The sequence below is a fragment of the Chamaea fasciata genome, unplaced genomic scaffold, assembly GCF_029207755.1.
Source record: "Chamaea fasciata isolate MVZ Bird 193981 ecotype frontalis unplaced genomic scaffold, bChaFas1.0.hap1 SCAF_6, whole genome shotgun sequence".
Lineage (NCBI taxonomy): Eukaryota > Metazoa > Chordata > Aves > Passeriformes > Sylviidae > Chamaea > Chamaea fasciata.
The window spans coordinates 38,490,926-38,512,801 of NW_027094091.1; the positions used below are offsets into that span (position 1 = coordinate 38,490,926).

General features: G+C 36.9%; 1 protein-coding gene across 1 annotated transcript in view; it reads right to left on the reverse strand.

The window, feature by feature from the left end:
* Nucleotides 1-372: 372 nt before the first annotated feature.
* The window catches only part of TLL1 (tolloid like 1), a 71,727-nt gene continuing 50,223 nt past the window's right edge, over nt 373-21,876 (reverse strand). The window contains exons 16-20 of the mRNA XM_066186025.1: nt 15,923-16,048; nt 14,424-14,551; nt 9,322-9,535; nt 4,123-4,373; nt 373-2,454 (exon numbers count right to left, since the gene is read on the reverse strand). Coding sequence (XP_066042122.1) covers nt 2,320-2,454; nt 4,123-4,373; nt 9,322-9,535; nt 14,424-14,551; nt 15,923-16,048 — 854 coding nt within the window. The 3' untranslated portion in view covers nt 373-2,319. The remainder of the gene's footprint in view (nt 2,455-4,122; nt 4,374-9,321; nt 9,536-14,423; nt 14,552-15,922; nt 16,049-21,876) is intronic.

The window sequence follows — 21,876 nt, forward strand, 5'->3', positions numbered from 1 at the left end:
TCAGACTTTCTGAGCTCCTTTTGATTAACCATGCCAGGGAGACACTGTTTCAGCTGCTTGCTTTTTCCTTCAGAAATTCAAGCATTGGAATTCCGCCCAGCTGATAAATTTTGTAACAGCATCAAGAATACACTTTTTTTTTTTTTTTACTTTAGTAATATGTTTGCCTGAACCGTGTAGTAAAAGAACTTTGAGAAAATGTTTGTAATTCATTTCTTGATCAAAAAACCTGAAAAATGAGCCAAAAAGACAGCAGAGCAGCATCATAAAAACACAGAAATTATTAAGTTTTTGAAGTTCACACATGTCAACTATCTAAAAAGAAATATATATATGAGTAATAACAGGGCTATTAAAACAAGCAAAGAGACCTAAACAGACATTCGGTTTTTATTTTTATAAAAAAGGTCAGATTTATTAGTGCCAATGTATGTTCATAGAAGGAAACAAAAAACTAAGCTAATTTGAGTAGCAACTTACATCAAAGGATATCAAAATAATATTTCTTGTAAGTGAAACATAATATTCATTTAAATTTGATTCTTGCAAACTAGAAGTCCTTGTTATCCGTCTATGAAGCCTTTAAAGAAAAGTTGCTACAGTCAAACAGAGTCCTGATAGAACTTGGCACATAAAGAAACAATTCCATATTCACCCATACCTCTCACTCTCTTGGAGCACTCATTCATACAATACTCACATAATGCATATACATTATGACTAGAGCCATGTATGGCCTAAAGCACATAGAATATCTCAGTTCTAAATGTAACATATCTCTACATCAAAAGCAGGTCACTGTATTTACAGCAGATGATCTCTCTCTGCAGATGGGGCTTTTGCTTGAAGATCCTTTTGTTAGTGTATGCTGAGATGCCCGAGTTGTCAAATTATTTATCAAATTAGAAGTGTATCTACAGGAAGATCTGTCTGATTGTGTGCGAGGATTCTAAGGCAATAATAGTAGTTGTTCCACAGGAATAGCACTGCCATTGCAACCCACTTTCCATTAGAGCAGTAAAGCCTTCCTTCTCCAGATGCAGCCAGGTACAGCGAGACATTCATGAACTGCAAATAGTTGGCTCAAAAGTCTCAAACTTCTTGGTTTGTTTGTTTGTTTTTAATGTTCATGGAATAGCACCATAGAAATTCACACTTGATATCAAAAAATCCTGGGTCTGTTGTTCTGTTTTGCTTTTTTCACCATCATGGATAGTCTTACTCTTGGGGAAAAAAAGAAAACAAAAAAACAAAAAACAAACAAATAAAACAAAACAAGAAAAAAAACCCAAACAATCTAACAAAAACCTCTTTGGGAAACTTGTCTTTTGGACACTACTGCAGCTTCATTTCTGAGTAATTGAATCAGGCTAATAGCTCATTCACATAAAGGTCCAAAGAAAGAAAGCTTAGTAGCGGTTTCAGATGTACTGCTGAAAACAAATTAGGAGGAGTTTCAGATGATCCTTGACCATTTCTCTTTCTCATGGATACAATTTCGATTCAGGACAGGTTTTCATTTCGGTCTCTTTCTATATTCAGTGCAAAATAAGAGCACATCATCAGAGATAGCTTACTTAACCAGTAAGCCAAGCATTTTCAGATGCTTACACCATTACAGTTCAGTCAACTGGTGACTGGTCACTAGTGATGACTGATGTAACAGTCCAGACTTCTCAGTCACTCGTAAAACAAAATACTCTATAGATCAGTTACATTTCAGAAGTAGGATTTTCCAGTTTCAAAACACTGATAACCTGATATGACAGGTGAATTTGTAAAAAATACAGAACAACGCAGGAAGGCCTTCCCATTTTATATCTTCATTCAAATCCTTGTACACTCCATGCGCAGGATTCAAAGTCAAAGCAACTAGGTAGAAAGACAGTATTTTGAGTGTGTGACCTAAAAGAGCTTCTTTTCCTCCTAGACACCATACAATTGTCAGAAGGAAGAATGGTCTGCAGGGTCACTTCCCCTGAATGAAACTGATTGAATCCACACGTGATTCTAGCAAATACTGGACCATGAACAAAAGCTTTTATATTCTCCCTGCATGCAAAGTCCTTTCACAAGCTCTGCAGAGACAGTCAAGTATGGAGCCTGCACATCATCATCTTGACTATTCCACTGGGGTAGGTGATTTTCTTCTTTTATTTATTTCAGTCTCTGATCTTAAAAGTCAGCATTTCAACTGAACTTATATGAAACATTTGTGCTAACAACTTCAGTTTTCAAAAAAAAATGACATGCCTTCCTTCCTTTTCACTGTGCGTTCTTTCTTTATCACTCTTCTTTTCTGGCATAGAGGATCTTGTGTTATTTTTTGGTGTGCACGCTATCTGGATATTTTATACTTCTATATCGTATATGAAATCCTTTCTTGTTGATTGTATCATCAGTGTGAAAGTGAAGTAAAAGAGATTCGCCTGCTGAATAAATTTCTTCTGGTGGCTGAAATAAACGAATAAAAAGAAAAAAATTATTTGTCCACTTTGTGTATTCATTCACTATTTTTTTCCTTATTAATTTTTCTCTTTTCCTGTTACACCTCATCATGGAATTCCACTGTGTCTCATACAATCCTGACATCATCAGACAGAATAGTTCTATCTCACTGTGCTCTCAGTTATAGGCTAAGAATTTTAGAGGCAGACTGAGGAAATAACCTGAACTCCTAGTTTTTCTCTAGTTCTGCTGGAGCAAGAAAGTGACTGGGCAGGAGCATATACAATATTCTAAATTTAGAAGAAAACAGAGGCCAATACCTATTTTCTATCTTATTCTTCACAGCATTCACAATGTCCTGTTTTATTGCTGAAGCACATTGATCAGAAGTATCAGCTGAACTACCAAATCCTCCTTCTAAATTTGAGAAGGTGGTAATATGTACTAACATACATATTTTTCCCACTCCAGTTTGGATCATGTTGCTTTTTATGTTCAATAGCTTTTCTATTTAATTGTATCTATCCTATGTGGCATCTGAAACCATACATTTACATCTTATCAGAACCAAACCACCACTACCAATACTCAGCTATTCCACCCCAAGCCCCCAAAAGAAGAAAATAATCCAGCCCATTTTCTTGTTTGCTGCCCTTCTACTTGTAAAATATAGTAACTTGCATAGAAAAATATTGTTTCGTGTAAATTAGTAGATTTTAGTTTAAGTTGTAGCGTTTTCCTTAGAATACATCCTCTACAGCTCAAGTGGAAGCACTTTTGTGCATCATTAATTAGTGTTCAAAAATGCACTAAAAGGATTTAAGCCAGTTTATAGGTAACTTGTCTGAATGACTAAGATGTTTGACCCAGCTCAGAGGCTGAAAAAAGTGACATATAATTACTTAAGAGTTCCTGTCATCCTGTAGAGTCTTTGAAGCCTTTTATCTAGGCAAAGAGTATTTGTACAACAAAAGTATGCTTTCACTGGCACACATATAAAGAATTGATGAGGACTTTTGGGATCATTGCAACAGTTTTCACAAGGCAGGCAGCCAGCAGACCAATGCAAGTCTAAAACGAGAAATAGGATACAGCATTTTCAGGGTGTCATCCGGCCAATTTCCTTCATGCCCCACAGTTAAAATGTGTCAGAATGCATATAGGATTTCACAGGTTTCTTAAGGCCCATATTAATTACTCAAGTTAGGACCATTTTTTTCCTAAACTCAGACTTAAAAGTTGATGACCACACTATAAATACTTCCCAGCTGCCCCTCCTACTGTAAAATGTGTCTTCTTTTACAATTCAAAGAACTTTAACGTGATAACTTCCAACACTGGTGAATGAAAGGAAAAAAGTGGTTAATTTTTCTTTGTGTGCTGATAAACATGCTACTTCCAGCTACTTAACATACTTGACGTTACCTCCTTAACAAAACACTACAGTACTTTGGTCAAAAAATAGGTAAGAATATTTACTGATGAAAATATATCAAGAGAGTGATTGTACTACAAGCCACCAAATTTTTACATTTAAATCTGAATTAGATAATCTAGTACCTTCACAATAAGATGTAGTAACTGAATCTCATGACCCTTACCTTCCTCTGTCCTGCCATTCCTAACCTTTTTTGTAGAAACGAAAAATAAAAAGGTTTACACCTATTTACTTACCCCAGATCCACAAAATCGACCAAGTCTATCTGCTGTCTTATCATGGCCATCAAAAAGCTCCACGTAATCGTAGCCACAGTCTGCCTCTTCCTCAACCTCGAACGTCTGGAACATTAACTCGACGCGAGAGCCGCGCTCGGCCACCAGCAGCCAGTCGCAGTCTGCCTGCACTGGGTAGTTGTTGTCACCAAACTGAGCGTGCGAGTACAGGTCCTTGGGCTTCAGCTCGGCTTTCAACCGACCACCACACTCTAAGTGGAGGGGAAAAAAAGATGAAGAAGCTTATCCAGTGCAAATTTGCATTTTCTTTTCAAAGATGCCCAGTCTCATTCAGGCTGAGTGCATTCTAATAACCCAAGCAGGTTAACCAAGCTGAGAGTGAAGTACTACACCACTAAACTCCATCATTCTGAGTTTTCTTATATAAACTCTCTTCTCTAACTAGACAGACTTGATCATAGTACATAAGTGAAAGACAAAGGAATGTGGCCTAAGCATTATGACAGTCTTTGGGTAGGCACTGGAAAGGTTCCTGTGGACAGCAAGACAGTGGCTGTAAGGGTACCCACATTTCAGTGCTGACATTTCCACAGGAGTTAATGACAGCATTTGCAAGGGATAGGGGAGTATCAGCTCCAGCACACACGTTATCAGTGACTGCAAGCAAAATTCTTGTGTTTCACACTAGTGTCAGCTTTAACCATAACGTGGCACCTGGAGAGCCAGCTCAATACAAAATACCACTGCAAAGCTTGCTACCTAGTTTGCTGTGTAGTTCATGAGCAGGCCTTTCTCTGCAAAGGAGCGGACTAGGAGAAAGCTGCTGCTACCAGAGAAAGTCTTGTAGTTGAAAGCCTGTTCTTGAGGCAAGCCTTTGGCAGGAGTTCCACGCCTTTTGTCAAAACCATTATTTTAGCATAAATCTCTATTTGTACACAGCTGAATGACAGATGTGGGGCTTTGGAGCTTGTTTATAACTGCCCAAAGAGTTCAGAATTTAAATATTAATTAGCTTCAGTGTATAGGTGAATAAGGTATACAACAAATAAATAAAAGTGCTATTAGAACCCAATGAAGAACAGATGAAAATTGTACTTAAGAGAAAAAAATGCATTGTTTCCAAAATGGATAGTATTTCCATACGGTGTGTGCAGGCTTTTTTACTTTACATGTATGAAGATTTCAATGCAAATGGAATAATTTCATTTTGGTTTCTCATCAAGAACAAATAATTTCTTACAGTACTTGATAAAAACATCAAGTGCAAATGAGCTTGAACAAAATATGGAGACTTACAAATTTAGATTTAATTTTTATAAATAAATGAACAGATAATTTTATCTGTATTTAAAAAATATGTAGATATTATTGACTGATCTTTTTAGAGTAACCTGAAAGAAACAGCAAGATTCAAATCTTTCTAAGCTTTGGTGAAGAGACACTTTGAATTTTACTTCACGGACTCCACCCACACTAAACATGACCAATTGCACTATTATATTGTGAGGAGTCACATTTCAACTAGGAGTTAATAATGGCAATGACCAAATCCTTATCCTCACTCTTTAAAAAGAGTGGGTTTTTTCTTAATAGGGAAATGAAGGAATAAAACCAGGAAATATAAATTATGTAAGTAATCTGTTATGCATGATCAGTTCAATCTGAAGTTTTTTGTTCCTGAAGAACAAGTAGGAAAACAGGAGAGAACATCGGCAAGAATGATTGTTCGAACAGTTATTTCTCATTGATATTGTAATTTACTGCTTTTTCTCCCTCTTCTGAATTTCATTTGCTTCCTTTTTGTGTGTGTGTGTGTGTGTGTGTGTGTTTTTGTTCCCCTGGTAGGTTGGGTCTTTTGTTTGTCTGTTTTGAGGTTTTTTGTTGAGGGGAGAGGGGGGTGTTTTGGGTTTATTTTTTCTTTGACTGGACTGGACTCTTGCCAATATTAGGAACATCTCTCTGCCTCAGACACCAAACAGCTGCAAACAAGAAAACATTTAATGAACTGTCTGCATTCTTTCCCTCTGCTTGCTACAGAGGACAGGAGCTTAAAGGAAAGTTGTAGCCATATAACCACAGAACATGGCGATTCCTCTTCCCCTGCCCTTTTCTCACAGATTATAGCCTCACGTTTTAGAATAGGAATTACAAGCCAATTTTTCAGTTTCTTAAGAATTAAGCTGTAGTTTCAGAAGTCTACATCCAGCCTGCAGAACAAGGCACTGCATTGGGACACGTGGGACAGGCACAGAACAGAGCAGAGCCATGCTTGCTTAGCCTTGGTACCAGAGCTAAACCACTGTGGCTTCCATCGTGCTCTGCTGTAGGCAGAATGTGTGCTTCTGACTGTAAGGAAATATGTCCAACTTGTAAAATTATGGTGATCTGTTAGCTTCAGTGAAAGACTCCTTCTAGATCATCTAAAGCACAAAAACCCTCTCATGTTTCATGACCTCTCTGGGGACCTTCAGGCTTCTTAAAAATATAAGAACAAAATGAGCAGTAGTTTCCTTACTGTTTAACAAGCCAGACAGTTGGGAAAAGCTTAAACCCACACCATCTGAACTAAAGAAACAAGATAATAAATTTGATTCAGCACTCCCATACTGAATGATTATAGATATTTTGGAAGTAACACAGGCCTCTAAACTGAGCGACATCTGAGATATCCGAATTTGTTTGAGGCATCCTCCCAGCATTGACAGATATGAATAGGACCTACAGTAGATCTGCAACCTCCTGGAGCAGTGTCTAGAGGCCAGGCACTATAAATGAAGCTGTCCAGAAGAGAACTGATGCCTGAGTTAGGGCAGACAGATCACTCCCTGAGCAATGATGTTTAATGTTCTGTCAGGAGCATTTTTATGAATTCCTCTTGGATGGGTTGTGCCTTTTCTGAGAGGGGAAAATATGACAGAATCTCTTTCTAAAACTATGTTGCACTTCCAAAACAGCATTTTATAAGTTTTGCTCCACCCAAGGAAGCCTTTCAATCCAGATTATTTTTTTAAACTTTACTGTATTTGCTGCTACATTTTTATCCTGTTTTCTGAAACATTATATGGAAACTTGGAAATCGGATAGCACTTAAAGCCAAAAAGTGTCATAAAAGGGAAATCAACATCATTGACAGCATCTACTGGAAAAATAAGGGGCCATTAAATCATGAAGATGCCATGAATGCAGCAGCAGAGACAGCTCTGTCATAGAATCCAGCCTCCCGTTCACTGCTGTTGTGTTACACCAGCCCTTTCACTGAGTTCTGCTAACATGTCAGAAGTGATGGGAGCAGCTTCCTCAGCACTCCTTGTCTGTATGCACAGATATGCAGGATCAAACACAACCTTGTCTACTCCCATTGCACACCATCAATTATTTTTTCCTAGAAAAGATGAACTAAGGGGATACAGAATCCTCTGCTCATACACTTGTTAGGTATCTGTTCATTCACACATGTGCACACAGCACAGGGGAAAAATTCTCACAGAATCCTCACAGAGCATCTGTGTTTGGCTCAAGACTGGAGGAATAGACTGCAAGACCTGAGTTGTCCCTCATTCAAACACTACCTCCAGGTACATAGTTGTGATGAGGGTTCATCTCAGGGAGCAGTCTGCAACAGCAGCTGACAAAAATAAATGTCCTCCCTTAAGGAAGAAAACTCTTTAGTCTTTTATAACATTCTTTAAAACTGGGTACATTTTATTTTTCTCAGTTTCTCAGAAAAGCACATGTCCATGCTATGAACCTTTTTATTTTTAAGGCACATAAAACTCAGCAGATATGAGGGAAAATTCAGCAAGTCATAACAAAACTTGCAATCTTTAGAATTTAGGGAGCATACATCTCAACTTTGTTCACATACTGACTGCTCCAATCATGCAAACTGAAAGTGAGAACAATAAATGAGACAGCAGTTTTATAACACATATTCTAGCAAGAGTTCTGACCTTTAAGTATATACCCTGAGGTAATTAAAAATGGGTAATTATTACTTCTATCTAATATCTAAAGGCAAGTGTTACTGTAGCAGGGAAGGCAAAACACTGCCTGCTCGTAAGAGAGAATTTTCCACAAGAAAAACAAACTGAACTACAGGTAGCTAAACTTTTCACTTGCAATGACTAGATCATGTTGCCTGTCTTTCTCTGAAAGGGAAATTAAATTACTAAAGATTTTTAATTATTCAGAACAAACCAGAAAGAAAAAAAATACAAATTTCCAGCATTGATACATATGAGGATTTTTTAGCTGAGCATTACACGTCAACTTGATGGATCCTTTGGGTAATATCATACTACATTAACAGTGACTCATCATCTTGATTATTCTAGTAATAATTATTACATGTCATTAAACCTTATCTCCTAGTAGATATACTTATGAAATATTTTCTGAATTATTTATTGCCTGGATAAATAAGTATGAACTCTGGAAAGTAAAGACTGACATTATAATTGAAGATTAAAATAAAGGTCAAAACCCCCCAAATCCTCTTGTTTTACTGCAGGCACTGGATGTTCAGAGCTTCAGCACTAGGGGCCACTGTAAGCCAAGCAACGTCGGGGGAAAGATCTGCACACTGAAAATATCCCAAAAACTCTATTTACGCAATTACAAACCACTGTTTCCAGCTTCAGTGACTGCTGCCAAACAAGAAAATTGAACGGCAAATATGAAGAATGTTATATTCTAAAGATCCTAAGAAAGTCTTCAATGTTGGTTTTTTTTTTTTTTTTCTTATTCTTCTTTGGTTTGTCTTTCCTTTTAAGCGCTACAGGAAAGAAATATCTGTTTACACGGATCCTAGATTTTTGTTTAGGTTACAACAGGAAAGCAATAGCAGTGCATCACATGTCCCAGTTAAGTGTTGTCATTACAGATACAGTGAAAAGATATTCAATCTTTTATGATCACAAGTCATGAATCCTGAGGAACCTCCTTCCTTATCTGACTTTGTTTCAACATCTTTTAATTTCTTACCTATGAGAGAGAGACAGGGAGAAAGGAATATCTAAAATATTAGAAAATACTTTCTGCAATCTCAGACTTTTCGTACTGGGCTTAAGGCTTCACTAGATACAGCTGTTACATCTGCGAACTCATCCCATTCCTAAAAAAAAAAAAAATCCCTCTGCATATCTACCCCTAAAGAATGATGGGAAAGTTATTAGTAAAAAGCACGTCCTGATTTCTGACCTGTAGAGTGAGTTGCTTGGAAGCCTTTTCTTTGAACTGATGCATCAGAAACAAAGCGAAGAAACATTTTGTTTCCAGTAGCAATGAGAGGATCTGGTATTTTATTGCCACATAAGCGTCCCAGGATTGGCGATTTTTCACTTTCACCATCAAACACTTCCAAGTGGTCATAAGCACATTCTTGATGCTGTTCTATTTCAAATTCACTGAATGTCTAGGGGAAAAAAAAAATAAAATTACCCATTGTGGGATTATATGTACACAGTACATAAGCATATATATTAATATATTTTAGAATACAAGGATGCAGTTAAAATGACAGATTTAACATTACTGCCTCTACAAGCCTGTAGGTTTGAATACCATACTGATCTTGAGAAAGTGGAATAAAAGACACTGAACTTCAAGACTGCATCATCCTTCATACAGAAAGGCATTACAAGATTTATAACCACCTAGTATCTGTAAGAGAATATTAAATCTAGAGTAATGCTGCCTTTCTGCTGAATTTGTACTGTGTTTTTAGGATTATTCCAAATTTCACAGAGCATTCAAAACAGCAAAAAGTCAGAAATTAGTATTTCCTTTCATAGTTGAGGATTGATTGCAACATCTGCAAAAGATAATGTCTCCTCCCCCACCCTTTTTTAAAACCTACATTGCACTGCAAACAACCCCCTGAGAATGACTTTTCCACACGAAGGTTTAGGTATGAAAGTTTTATTTTCTAATCTATTACCTAGAAATCTATTTTTTTATTATTACAACTTAATGATGTTTCAGGTTTCACCCTTTATGCTAAGGTCACATTTTTGCTAGCAAAAGCATTGCAAAAAATAACAAAATTGTGTTAATTGCTCATTAGAACAAATTTCAGGCATTTTCAAAAAGTTTATGCCATGCCTGGCAGAAACTGTTAACACACATACAACTAACACCTGCATTTCAGATATGGAGGAGTGTATTCCAAGACTAGAATGATATAAACAAACTTATTTCAAGGGGTCATCTAAGATTTTGCAGATAAGACTTTTTGACCAGGGTTAAATTTCAACAACAACCCTGAAACTTAATACCTGGTAATTTCCCCTCATGTAAACATTGTGAAGGCAATATACATCTTTGTGAATTTTGTATAGAGTAACCTACAATTTAAGGTGAAATTCAAAATCTATTTTGTTCAACAAAATAGCATATAACACCAAGTACACATGCTGTCATGAGGAGTCATGTAGCTGACTGTTCATAAAAAGCCCCACCAAAACAGAAAGCCGCAAACAAAACTCCATAACCCAAACAGAATAGGATTAAGAAACAATAATTAAAAGGAATAAAATGGAACTATCAAATACTGAACAAATATCACAATGAAGCATTCTCTTTTCCACACCAAAACAAATCTGACCTACCAAATCACCTGTGGAATCCTGAGAGCGTGAAATGCGTCAGTAGTTTATACCAAGAGCTGACCTAAAGAATATATACAGAGCTAACACAAAGCTTTTTCCCAGAGAACTTGAATATTCAGAATAACACTTGCTTTTTGTGGAGAGCTGTGTGATGCAGTGCATGCAGGTTCATTTCACTGTAAAAGTTTGGGGGTTACATTAAGGGACTGAAACTGCAGAGGCAATGAAAACAGCTGTACAGCAGTCACTCCTGCTGCTCTTAAATTGTGGTCAGCTATCCTACTTTTATGATGCCAACTCTGTGTTGTCATTTATACCCAAATAAAATCTGATGGATTAAGAAAACCCCAGAAAACTGAGAGACTAACTCTCAGTAAGGGAGTGAGTTAAACACAGTATTGAGTCAAGCCAACATGGAATCAATGGGAGCAATAGGCATGATCCAAGAGCAGCCTGCAGAAACTCATTTTCTTTTAGAGGAAAATTGTATCTGTTTTGTTCCCTTCTCACCAGCATGAGAAAACTCCCAACAAAACCAACACTCTCCAGGAATCCTACCTCACTATGAACTGTAAGACACACCTAATATTTTTAATATTTGACTTCTCACTGGGATTCCTAAGCCTGCAGAAGCACAGTACATACTGTGTACACAGTACACAGCACAGTTATATTGTGTCCCTCAAACATGACCAGAAAAAATCCTAAATCTGTTGTGGGTATAACAATCGATTCTAGCAATTTCTAAAGAGAATGCAAGGAATTTGCTTTTTAAAGGAAAATCAGATCTTAATATGCAGTCTTTTAAAATCTCAAAATGCATGATATTTTGAAACACCCAAAGACAGTCTCCATTTTTTAAAAATCAGCCAGTTCCTTGCAGGTTTGAAAGAGGAGAACTGACACAAACTTCCCTTAAAGTTAAACATAACTGAATAGTTGCTGCCAACAGAGTTCACAAATGATCTAATAAAGTTGCTAGTATAATTAAATCACACTCTCTTCCTGGGACAAATACTTTTGAAATCTTACCCCAGTATTTTAACTCCTTGTTTTAACCCCATGTTATTTGTGTCCGTAGTTGGAATGGTGCTCAGAAATGCTACATATAGCTTCTGACCTCTCTATCTACACCACTCAATGGAGTAGATGTGCTGGTGGCACTTATGAACAGCTGCCTGGATGGGACACTTATGTCCGTCTCTTATAAACATCCGGCTGATTAGCTCATGAAAATCAGTCTCTCTACTATGTGCATTTTCAAAGCCATCTTTATCTACCTGCTTCATTTAAAAGTTCGGAAGTGCATATCCTTTTTTTTTTTTTTTTTAATAGGCTTCTTAATTGTGACAAATACTTGAATTTAGCCTGTTCAGGAAGAGACTTTTCATTGGTTAGCAGAGTGAGGGCAATCACAACAAAAGATTAATTTCTATAGACACACCCCTCTCAAAACAGAAAGCACAGCCTCACAATTCATGCGGTTTGTTACCATGAAGTAACCAATTCTCTTCTTGCTCAGTTTGAACAAGAGAACTATGAAAAGTAAACTTAAATACAGTGTGAGAGAAAGAAATAACAGTCCATTGTGGAATTATGATATTAATATTATTGATATGGGACCCTGCTGTACTACACAACTTAAAGATATTGTACACACAGATTTTCGTAATTGACACTACTGGCTTGCACAGAAGAGCAGATCTCAGACTCTAAATCATGGAGATATTGTTGAAAATTCTATCTAGTGAAATTCTGCCCATTTTTCAAATTCCATTGGCAAAAACCAATTTAAAAAAAGCTTTTCTTTGTAAAGTAGACCATGGAATATTTTGCTTAAGATATCTGAATGTTGGAATTTTGCCTGCTGTGGGTATAAGTACTGGAAAATCTTTTACAGTAACATGCCTATACCTGGTTGGCTTTAGTTTATTCAGCCAGGATGAAGAATATTTTCTCAGAAGCAGGAGTAGGAAGGCTGCCTCAATTAGAAACCTATTTTTCGCCCTTGGAATGGACAGAGCCTGCACACCACTCATTCTCCATCACCGCCACCCCCTCCAGTACAGTTCAACTGTTGCACTTTTGGTGAACAGGGATCAATACACAATCCCACACCAGCACCAGCAACACGAATAGTTTAACCCCATGCAGCAGTCAAGCCCCACACAGTTGCTTTCTCACTGCCCTATCAGTAGGACTGGGGAGAGAATTGGAAGTGTGAAAGACAGAAAACTTGTGGGCTGAGATAAAGACATTTTAATAGGGAAAGCAAAGGCTGCACACACAAGTAAAACGAAACAAGAAATGAATTCACTGCTTCCCATGGGCAGGCAGGTGTTCAGCCATCATGTGGGCCCTGTCATGTGTAATGGTTACTTGGGAAGACAAGCACCATCACTCCAAATACCATCCCCTTCTTCCCCTGGTTTGATATCCTGAGCATGATGTCATGTAGTCTGGAATATCCCTGTGGTCAGTTTGGGCCACCTGTCCTGGCTGTGTCTCCCCCCAACCTCCCATGCACCTCCAACTTCCTGCCAGCAGAAAAAGCCTTGGTTCTGTGTAAGCCCTACTTAGCAACAACAAAAACATCTCTGTATTATCCATACTGTGCAGCACAAATCCAAAACACAGGCCCATACCAGCCACTGTGAATAAAATTAATTCTACCCTAGCCAAAACCAGGACAAAGGGTTAGGATTTGGCTAAGGCGAGTAGTCATGAGATTACAATATACCTTTCATCCTTGCACGAGTGTTGGCTATTTCTTCTACCTCTGAAGCAGAGACATCTTTCTCCTTAACTTTATTTGCTCCAAAACAGTTGAAAAATCAATTCATGAATTTTGAATATAAGTAAGGCCAGCTTTTTTTGCAGCTGTCCTTCAAGTAAGCTGCTGAAGATATACTGAGGCTGAGCTCAAAGCAAAACCCCCATGGGCAGGACTGTGCCTTTGGCCTCATATAGAGGCTACATAACCTCAGTAAACCTGCAAAGTTATCTAAGCTCTGCTAGGCCAGTCTTTGGACACCAGCACTGTTCCCAGCCAGCTGGACACAGAATTCACAAATCTACTCCGGGCTGCGCTTCTACTTACGTTAAAATTCAAAACCACTTTTAAATGAGAAATTCAGATTCTCAGGGTTTCTGTGTCTTTTTTCCTCCTCAAAAAAAAAACAAACCAAAAAAAACCCACCAAAACAAAACAAAACAAAACAAAACAAAACAAAACAAAAAAACCAAAAACAAAAACAAAAACAAAAACAAAAACAAAACAAAAAAAAAACAAACAGGAAAAAGTCTGTGTAGAGGACTGTTCATAACTCAAAATTTTGCTTTTTCTATATATTGGAATTTGTGTTAGTGGCCTCTGCCACATTTGCCAAAGCTTTGCACAAGTTTTATGAGTTGCAAGAATGTTATAGTAAGGTCTGACAGGAGGAAAGTGTTCCTCCTGCCTTTGCTGGACAGAGTATTTCCAGTCACCATAAACCTAAATCACAACTCTATGATATTGAGTAGTCCCTGTTGGCCAGAATTGGACAGAAGTCAGCAAGCTTTTAAAAGAGTTTACCTCTGGGATGCAAACTGACAGTAAAGTTTAGTAACAATTTCATATCATTGAAAAGTCATTTGATAAGCTGATTTGACAGAAGAAAAGCTAAAAAGGAAGAGAAGGCAGAGACTCACCAGTTTGACCCTCTGCCCAGGGGTGGCACTGATTTCCCATGTGCACTCCTTCCTGCTGGGATACTTGTCAGGCCAGTTGGGACTCGTGATGATGCCATTGGGACTGTGGATCTTCTGTTCACACTCAGCTATGCCAACAGTGATAGCATCAGTTAGTCTGAGGGGTCTGCATTCAGAGGTAGTCAAAAAAGTGCTATTTTTTGTCAGGGCAGCCACTCAGTGGAAAGGAACTTTAGGAAGATAGGCAAACATGCTTTTCAGAGTCACGTTCTTCCCCTCAGGCATGTACTTAGAGCATTAACCCCCCATGTTTTTTTATGGATTGCTGTGAAACATACACTGCTGTTTACAATGGATGGTTTTTTGTTGGGTTTTTTTTTGTTTTTTCAGAAAAAGTCTTATGTAGGAATAAACATAAGATAATTATTAAAAGTCAATAAAACATTTTCCTATTCCCCCATCCTACATACAAGTAAGTGTGTAAATCCATATGAAAAGTCTCACTACTCCAACTTCAAAAGAAATTTCTCAAACAATTTATTTTTTTTCTCTTCTTGGTAATTTTCATTGCAGCTACAGAGCAATCTATTTGATTTGTAAGCCATAGTTTCTAAGTATACCTATACACAATTTGAGAACAGCAAAGACTAAACTGTGAGTATGTACAAAGAACAGCTTAGTCACTGACTTTGCAACTAAACCACTAGTACATAGAACTAAAAGAAAGCATTTTTGTATTTAGTTTTAACAATCTCAAATTGCTTTCTAAATATCAGAGAATTATTTCAAAAAAACCTTTTAGGGTAGGCAAGTAGCATTCCAAAACCAGTGAAAATGCAAATGGTTCATAAAGGGCATGTCCGTACTCTCAGATTAAATCCATTCTAGAAAACACTGAGACATCACAGCAGCACACATGATATTGCACACTTGAGGTTCATTTGCAGAGAACTGAAGTTCTACTAAAGCCTATTATTTTCTTGAAGGTAGCCACACCTTGAGAGAGTCAAGAGGAAGAAAGATGCAAAGGGCTTTGACTGGAACTTAGATTGTCGAAATATGTTTCCTAAAACAAACCCAAAAAGGGTAGATATGGTTTCAACCTGGCTGTGAGAAAACTAACTGCTACTGATAGCAGTAAATCACAACTTTACCAGGCTTCTCTCCAGAAATTCTACCCTTGTGTTTAATACAGCCTTAGATAATTACTTTATCAGAGCTTTAAATATTCTCCACTTCACAGAACTATTGAGAGAAGCACTCCGTGCCAACGATCCCAAGTTTTCCAAACTTCATTCCTGTGGACCTTGAACTCAGGCCATGCAAATTCTGGGGATGGAGGGGATGGGAAAGGGGAGGGATGTTGTAGTTCTTAAGCCCAAACGTCTAAAACCCCATTAGCCAGAACTTTTTTCCTTTATTTTGTTTGAAAGGAGAGCTGCAGAAAGCTTTCTGCAAAACAGACATGTAACCAAACACTCCAACGCCTTCCTACTCACCTTCCTTACAGTCGTGTTTATTTTCGTGCAGCACAAAACCATTCCGGCACTGGCAGACATAGCTTCCCACTGTGTTGATGCACTCGTGCTGGCAGCCACCATTGTCCTTCGAACACTCATCCTTGTCTATAAAATACACAACAAGCTCAGGTGAGCACACAGCTCCCAGCAGACCTTGGGAGGAGCAAGGAGCCAGAGGCCAGAACAGGATAAGCTACAGCACAGTCACTCTTCCCAGTAAGGCACTTCTGTGATGCCTTAGTTCTAGTCACTCTTTGCTCAGCCTACAGCCTTGCACTGTGGTACAAAGAGCCTGTCTCATATTTCTAGGAAATGGGCATTAGCTCCTAAGGGAGAAGAACAAACAAGCTAGTTCAAAGGAGGTATGAGATTCACCAGCTTTTACTCTTTCACGTGGTCTAGCTGGTAAAAGTTTCATAAATATCCAGTTTTATTTTAGCAAAAAAATGGCAGCGTAGTTTATGGATAACACAAATTATTCCAGCTTTGTGCAAATTCCACAATTTAATGGTGGTATCTTGAAAGAAACATATAGATCAAAAAAGACTTCAACTTCTAACATTAAACATGTAAGAAGAGAAAGATTTCACAAAAATTATTCTAATAAGTTGAGCTTTTTTCCTCAGCAGAGTGACAGTGTGCTTTACTTCCAATGAATCTGGACATTATAGAACATCACAAAAAGAAAAACATTTCATTGAAAAAAAAGAAATTGGCATTAGTTAGTTCAAGAGCTACAGTATAGCATGCAGTTCTGTTTATTAACATATAATCCTTCAAAAGAGCTTTTAGTGTGTTAGAAATAAAGCAGAGAGTAGTTGAGGAAATATGACCTGCATTAAAGAGCTTCAAATTCATTGCATGGACAAAAGCCAAACTAGATTAACAGGCTGTCATTATAGCAAGAGGCCTCAGCTGCCACGCTTCTATGTCATTCAGCTGTTCTTGTTTTAGGTGAGGCTGGTCCCTTTAAAAGAGGCAGACTGCCCCTGACATGTACATACACATACATGCATATATGGGTGCACATTTATATAACTATAAATGTATACACATACCCACATGTATACATTCTTAGATATAAAAATATATGCATATAAATATATATATATATATTAAACACATACATATTAAACTTCCCTTGTATTTTACTAAATGTGCCATTTCAACATGCAAAAGACAGGAGAAAAAAGTAAAGGAATTCTGATCATCCCAGAGGTCTGGTTGTTGCGGGTTGGAATGCAGAGCATTTACCCCCTTCACTCTTATTTACCTTGGAAAGCAGCAGTTAACGTTATCTCCAAACAAGGCAACATGATATTTCAGACTTCAGCAGGTACAACAAGAATTTCTATAGATTAGAAACCACTGTGGATAATTTAAGTCTCTTTTCATTGTCTTACTCATGTTTTTTTTCCCCTGCCCTTTCTGATGCTCATATTCAGCAACGCACCAAAGAAAGCTCACATTGTAATTGCATACACACAATCTTCCTCTGCCAAAACTTATTCAGCACTTGACCTGTTGACTTGCAGATCTTTCCACAAAAATCAGCTTCTACTTATATTACAAGATGATAAAGTGCATTTACAGGTAAATTCTGCAAGTCAAACCCAAGCATCCACTGCATTTTGTACTTTAAATCTCAAATCTGTTTGCACTGAAAGTTTCTGGAAGCTTTCTGCAAGTGTGAACAGATCTGATAGTTAAGAAACAGTTGAAAACATAGATACCTCTTGGAACCATACATTCAAAGAGATACTACTTGTTATTTTGATGATGAAAGCATAGAAGCTCCACAATACACTATTTATGCACCTTGCAAAGCGAGTCCCTAACAGAGGTAGCCAATTTACGCCATTTCGAACGAAATTCATAATTTTGCAAAAGCAAGCACTATCATAAATTAATTCCACATTACAAGTGAAGAAAAGTAACAAGCAACTGAGAAATTAGAACTTATATGAACAAAAGTCTTCCATATTTCCCTTCCAAGCATTAGTTTCTAATTTTCCACCAGAATAACAAAATAAAAGGAAGGCAAGCTCAAAATGCATTCAAGTTAGGCTTTCAAGTACAGAGCAGGTACACAAATTTTAAATAAAAGCCCTGTCCATTTTCACCATCCACCAAACTCTGTGAAAACACTGAAAAGTATTTTAACATTAGATATGTTTATATTCTAGAAAATAATCTCCTAAGAGACAAGTGCATAAGCAAATAGTCCCATGTTGAATGTCCTCAGAAATAAAATAATGGACAGAAGGTAGAAAGGAGAAGTTTTGGAACCCATTTGAACTACAATAATTACTTGCACATAGTTAATCAAGGATGCAACTGTTGAACAAGCCTTCCTCACACTTCATAATTGAGAACAGACTTTCTGTCAAATTGATTGCCCAGTTTAAAAATTTGTGAAAAAAACCCCAAAACAATTAGTCTGTATTAGTTACAAGAACAAATGTTTTGCCATGTAAAAACAAAGCCATTTGTTATGCTGACAGATGGAAATGAGTCCCCCCAATTTTGAATGGATACTTTCCTTCTTTTCTCATTTCAGTACTCAGAAGAAGGAAAGATCCATTCTCAAGAAAATAATAGATTGAATCATTCTGAGGACAAATGGTCGTACCTCTGAGATCCTCAGAGGCCACCAGTCTGTGAATAATATGTACTCGGCCTGAAGGGACCTGTATCAAGTCCTTGCAAGATTCAAAAACAAAAATTTTCTCTTTGCAGGCAGCTTTCTTGTCTGTGGAAAAAAATGTACCGGGATGGCACCAGAGATGAGTTTGTGTTCAAGGCTAGAAACATTCTAGCTTTCTCTTTTTAACTGCTGAATGAATCACCGCCCAAGAAAAGGTGTTCCAACAAACTTCATTTCTACATTACATCAAAACGCATGTATATTTTGAATGTTTATACAAAAAAATCAATCATGGTCATTTAAAACACTGAAGTCTGAAACTTATGATAAATGGAAGCAGGAGCATCTAAAGTTTAATGTCAAACTATGACTAATCCTTAGGTTATCTTCTCAGAAAGATCACTGGGAAAAAAACAAGGGTATTTAAATATATATATATTATTATTATCTTTTTGGGGTTATTTAATACTTCTCTAGTCTTACAGACCCAGCAGTGTGCGGAGTCCTGCAGGGACTTACTCCTAGGTCATGGTCTTATAACAAAAGCAGGAAGACAGAGGAGGATAGAAGAAAGAGGGAGAAGAATAAAAACCTAATTATTTGAAGGTTTTTTTGTTTAGAAGCCTAATACCCAATTCCAAGAAGATTTAACAAAAGTTTTTTTAAAAAATAATATGTAGTGACATCCTAAGCTTCCTCTCTCTATCCAAGAAACTTGATTCTAAAATATACAATAGAGTCTCTGTAGATCAGCTAGATCCCTGCAGAGACTCCTAACTGAGTTTTCCTCAGAACTGTCCCATCAAATGTAAATTTTACAGAATGCTGAAAAAATTTTTTCTCACTTTCCAGTAGAACCTGTCTGGCTGTTAACACTATTTTACAGCCAAAAATATAATTACATGTTGTCTTGTATCAACATAAATACCTTCCTAATGCAGGTCATCTGTTGCCCTATGTCACTGTTTGCTTTCACAGTTTATCACAGCAGGTTTCAACTACCCAAAAACTGCTTTCTGTCGTCTAAGCTGGAGCTGGGCCATGCTTTCTCATCTCTAGCTGTGGTGAAGAATTCAATGCCAAAAGAGTTGCTGAAGAAAAGGGTAGTTCTTTGGCAGTGCTTGAGGAACATTCTTCAGTTCCTAATCTTCACGCTAATTTAACTTATCCACTTTCTATCTTGCTGCACATTGCATATACCATTTACTAGTGAATAGAGTGCAAGATGAAGTGCTTTACTCATTAAATTTTTTTCATCATGCAAGTCTTAATAACTAAGTGCTTACACATCTACTGTGATTTAATTAATAAAATTGGCAAATGCCTGCAATCAACTGTCTAAGTGTTTCTACTCAGACATCATTCTAAAATTATTGTATTCTGAAGATTAATATACATATAAACAGGCAAAACCCCAACACTTCATCAGGTGAAAAATTATGTCATCGACTCCCAAAAGTCAAAGTACTTGAAGTCTCATGTCTGTTCTTCATTGACAGATCAATAGCACATTACGCCCATATTAAGGAATTCAGAGATAAGAAGGTAACAGTGTTCTCTGACAGTCCTAAGATGTCTGATTAATTATTTGGAGATGACATGTTTTTAGATACTTTAAGTTCCAAATTTTAATTTGTCTCAAGCATTACAAAATTTCTGTTTTAATCAGAAGACATTGTCAAACAGGGAAAGCCAGATGACATAAAAGAATGGAATCTGATAGAAATTAGAACAAAAGGAAGATAATTGAGAAATAATAAAAATAAAATACTCATATTATATTCATATGTTTGAACTCATATGAAATGCTGGCAGGAATGCATTATGAAGCACTCAGTAAATTTATATACTTACAGATTCAAAGACTTTTTATATCAAACTATCTTTTTTTTTCTTGAATGGAATTAGATACATACTATATCTGGGACCCATCACACATTTCTATTCATTAAAAAACCCATTAGTTCAAAACTATCCCTGACTAAAGAATTTATTCAGTGATCAATGACATCACTTAAACGTTTCTTTTTTCAATTACTTTGTGAGGGAAAGATAAGAACATTTCATTCAGAACTGAAATACGCAAGGGAAATACTAGTTCTGAAGAATTACAACCTGATGCTTTGTAATCCATGATCTTTAGTCATGGTCACTAGATACCTCTAGTCTTTCCCCAAGACACAGCATTGGTGGAAACCACACATTTACAAAAGGTCACTTGAGCAAAATGAAAAAATACGTATGTGAAGATGAACTATTACTTTAACGAAAACCAAAATTTAACTGACTATAGATGTATAAATGACCAGGATGTCCAGAAAACACAACTTCTGAACCACAGAGCTTACATAAATTACTATGCTATCATTGCCAGTCTTATCTGAAATATCTCTAAGATCTTAAAAAGACTTAAAAAACTTCATTTGCAGTTTTTAGAACTTAAACATGTCAATATTTATTCCTGTAAAAAGTCCAAGTATGTGACAATTCCTGCTGGCACAACTAGACCTACATAAAATGACTGATTGTGTGCTTCTAGGAGGAAGCTCTGTTGTGTGCCCATATGTATTTACTACAAATAATGAGTAAACTTTGAACACTTCTTGCTAATGTAAATCATAAATTTAAAAGTAAAGTGTTACTATGGATAAAGATGGATCTTTGGAAGATTATGACCAGAGAAATGTGATTACTAGGAAAGAGATATGCTTAAAAGAGATCAAAGATTTGTTATGACTTTGTGACAAAACACCTTTTTTCATCTTTTGTGGTTGCTTAATAAAAGCGTCAAAATAGTCCCAATAAGACAATCTAAACTGAAAGTCTAAACTGTTTGCCTTGGTAGATATTTTTTCACTTTCCAAACCACATCCCTTACCCATTAAATAGACTCTTGTTAGTCATATTTATTACTTATTAACATTAACCAATGAAATACCAGTTCATTTCAGTTTTTGATAAAATATTTTAAGCAAGCAAATGCTAATAATGGTAGTATATTTTACTACATGCTAAGTACAATCAGGATTCTCCAGATTCAGATTTTTCATTGCTATCAAAAAATCTGGAGCATAATTCAACTCCCAAATTCTTCTGTTTGACATCTGGCTTAGGGAGGTGGGTAGGTGGGACTGGTGTTTTGTGCTGTTTTACACAAGGTAAGGTACCTATCCCTATGTGTGTGTGTAAACACACAGGAAAAACACAAAGCAAACTTTTACCACAAACACCAAGCGGTCTCCTGCCAGAGCCAGATTTCAATATTCCAGTCTCAGTGGGTAACTGC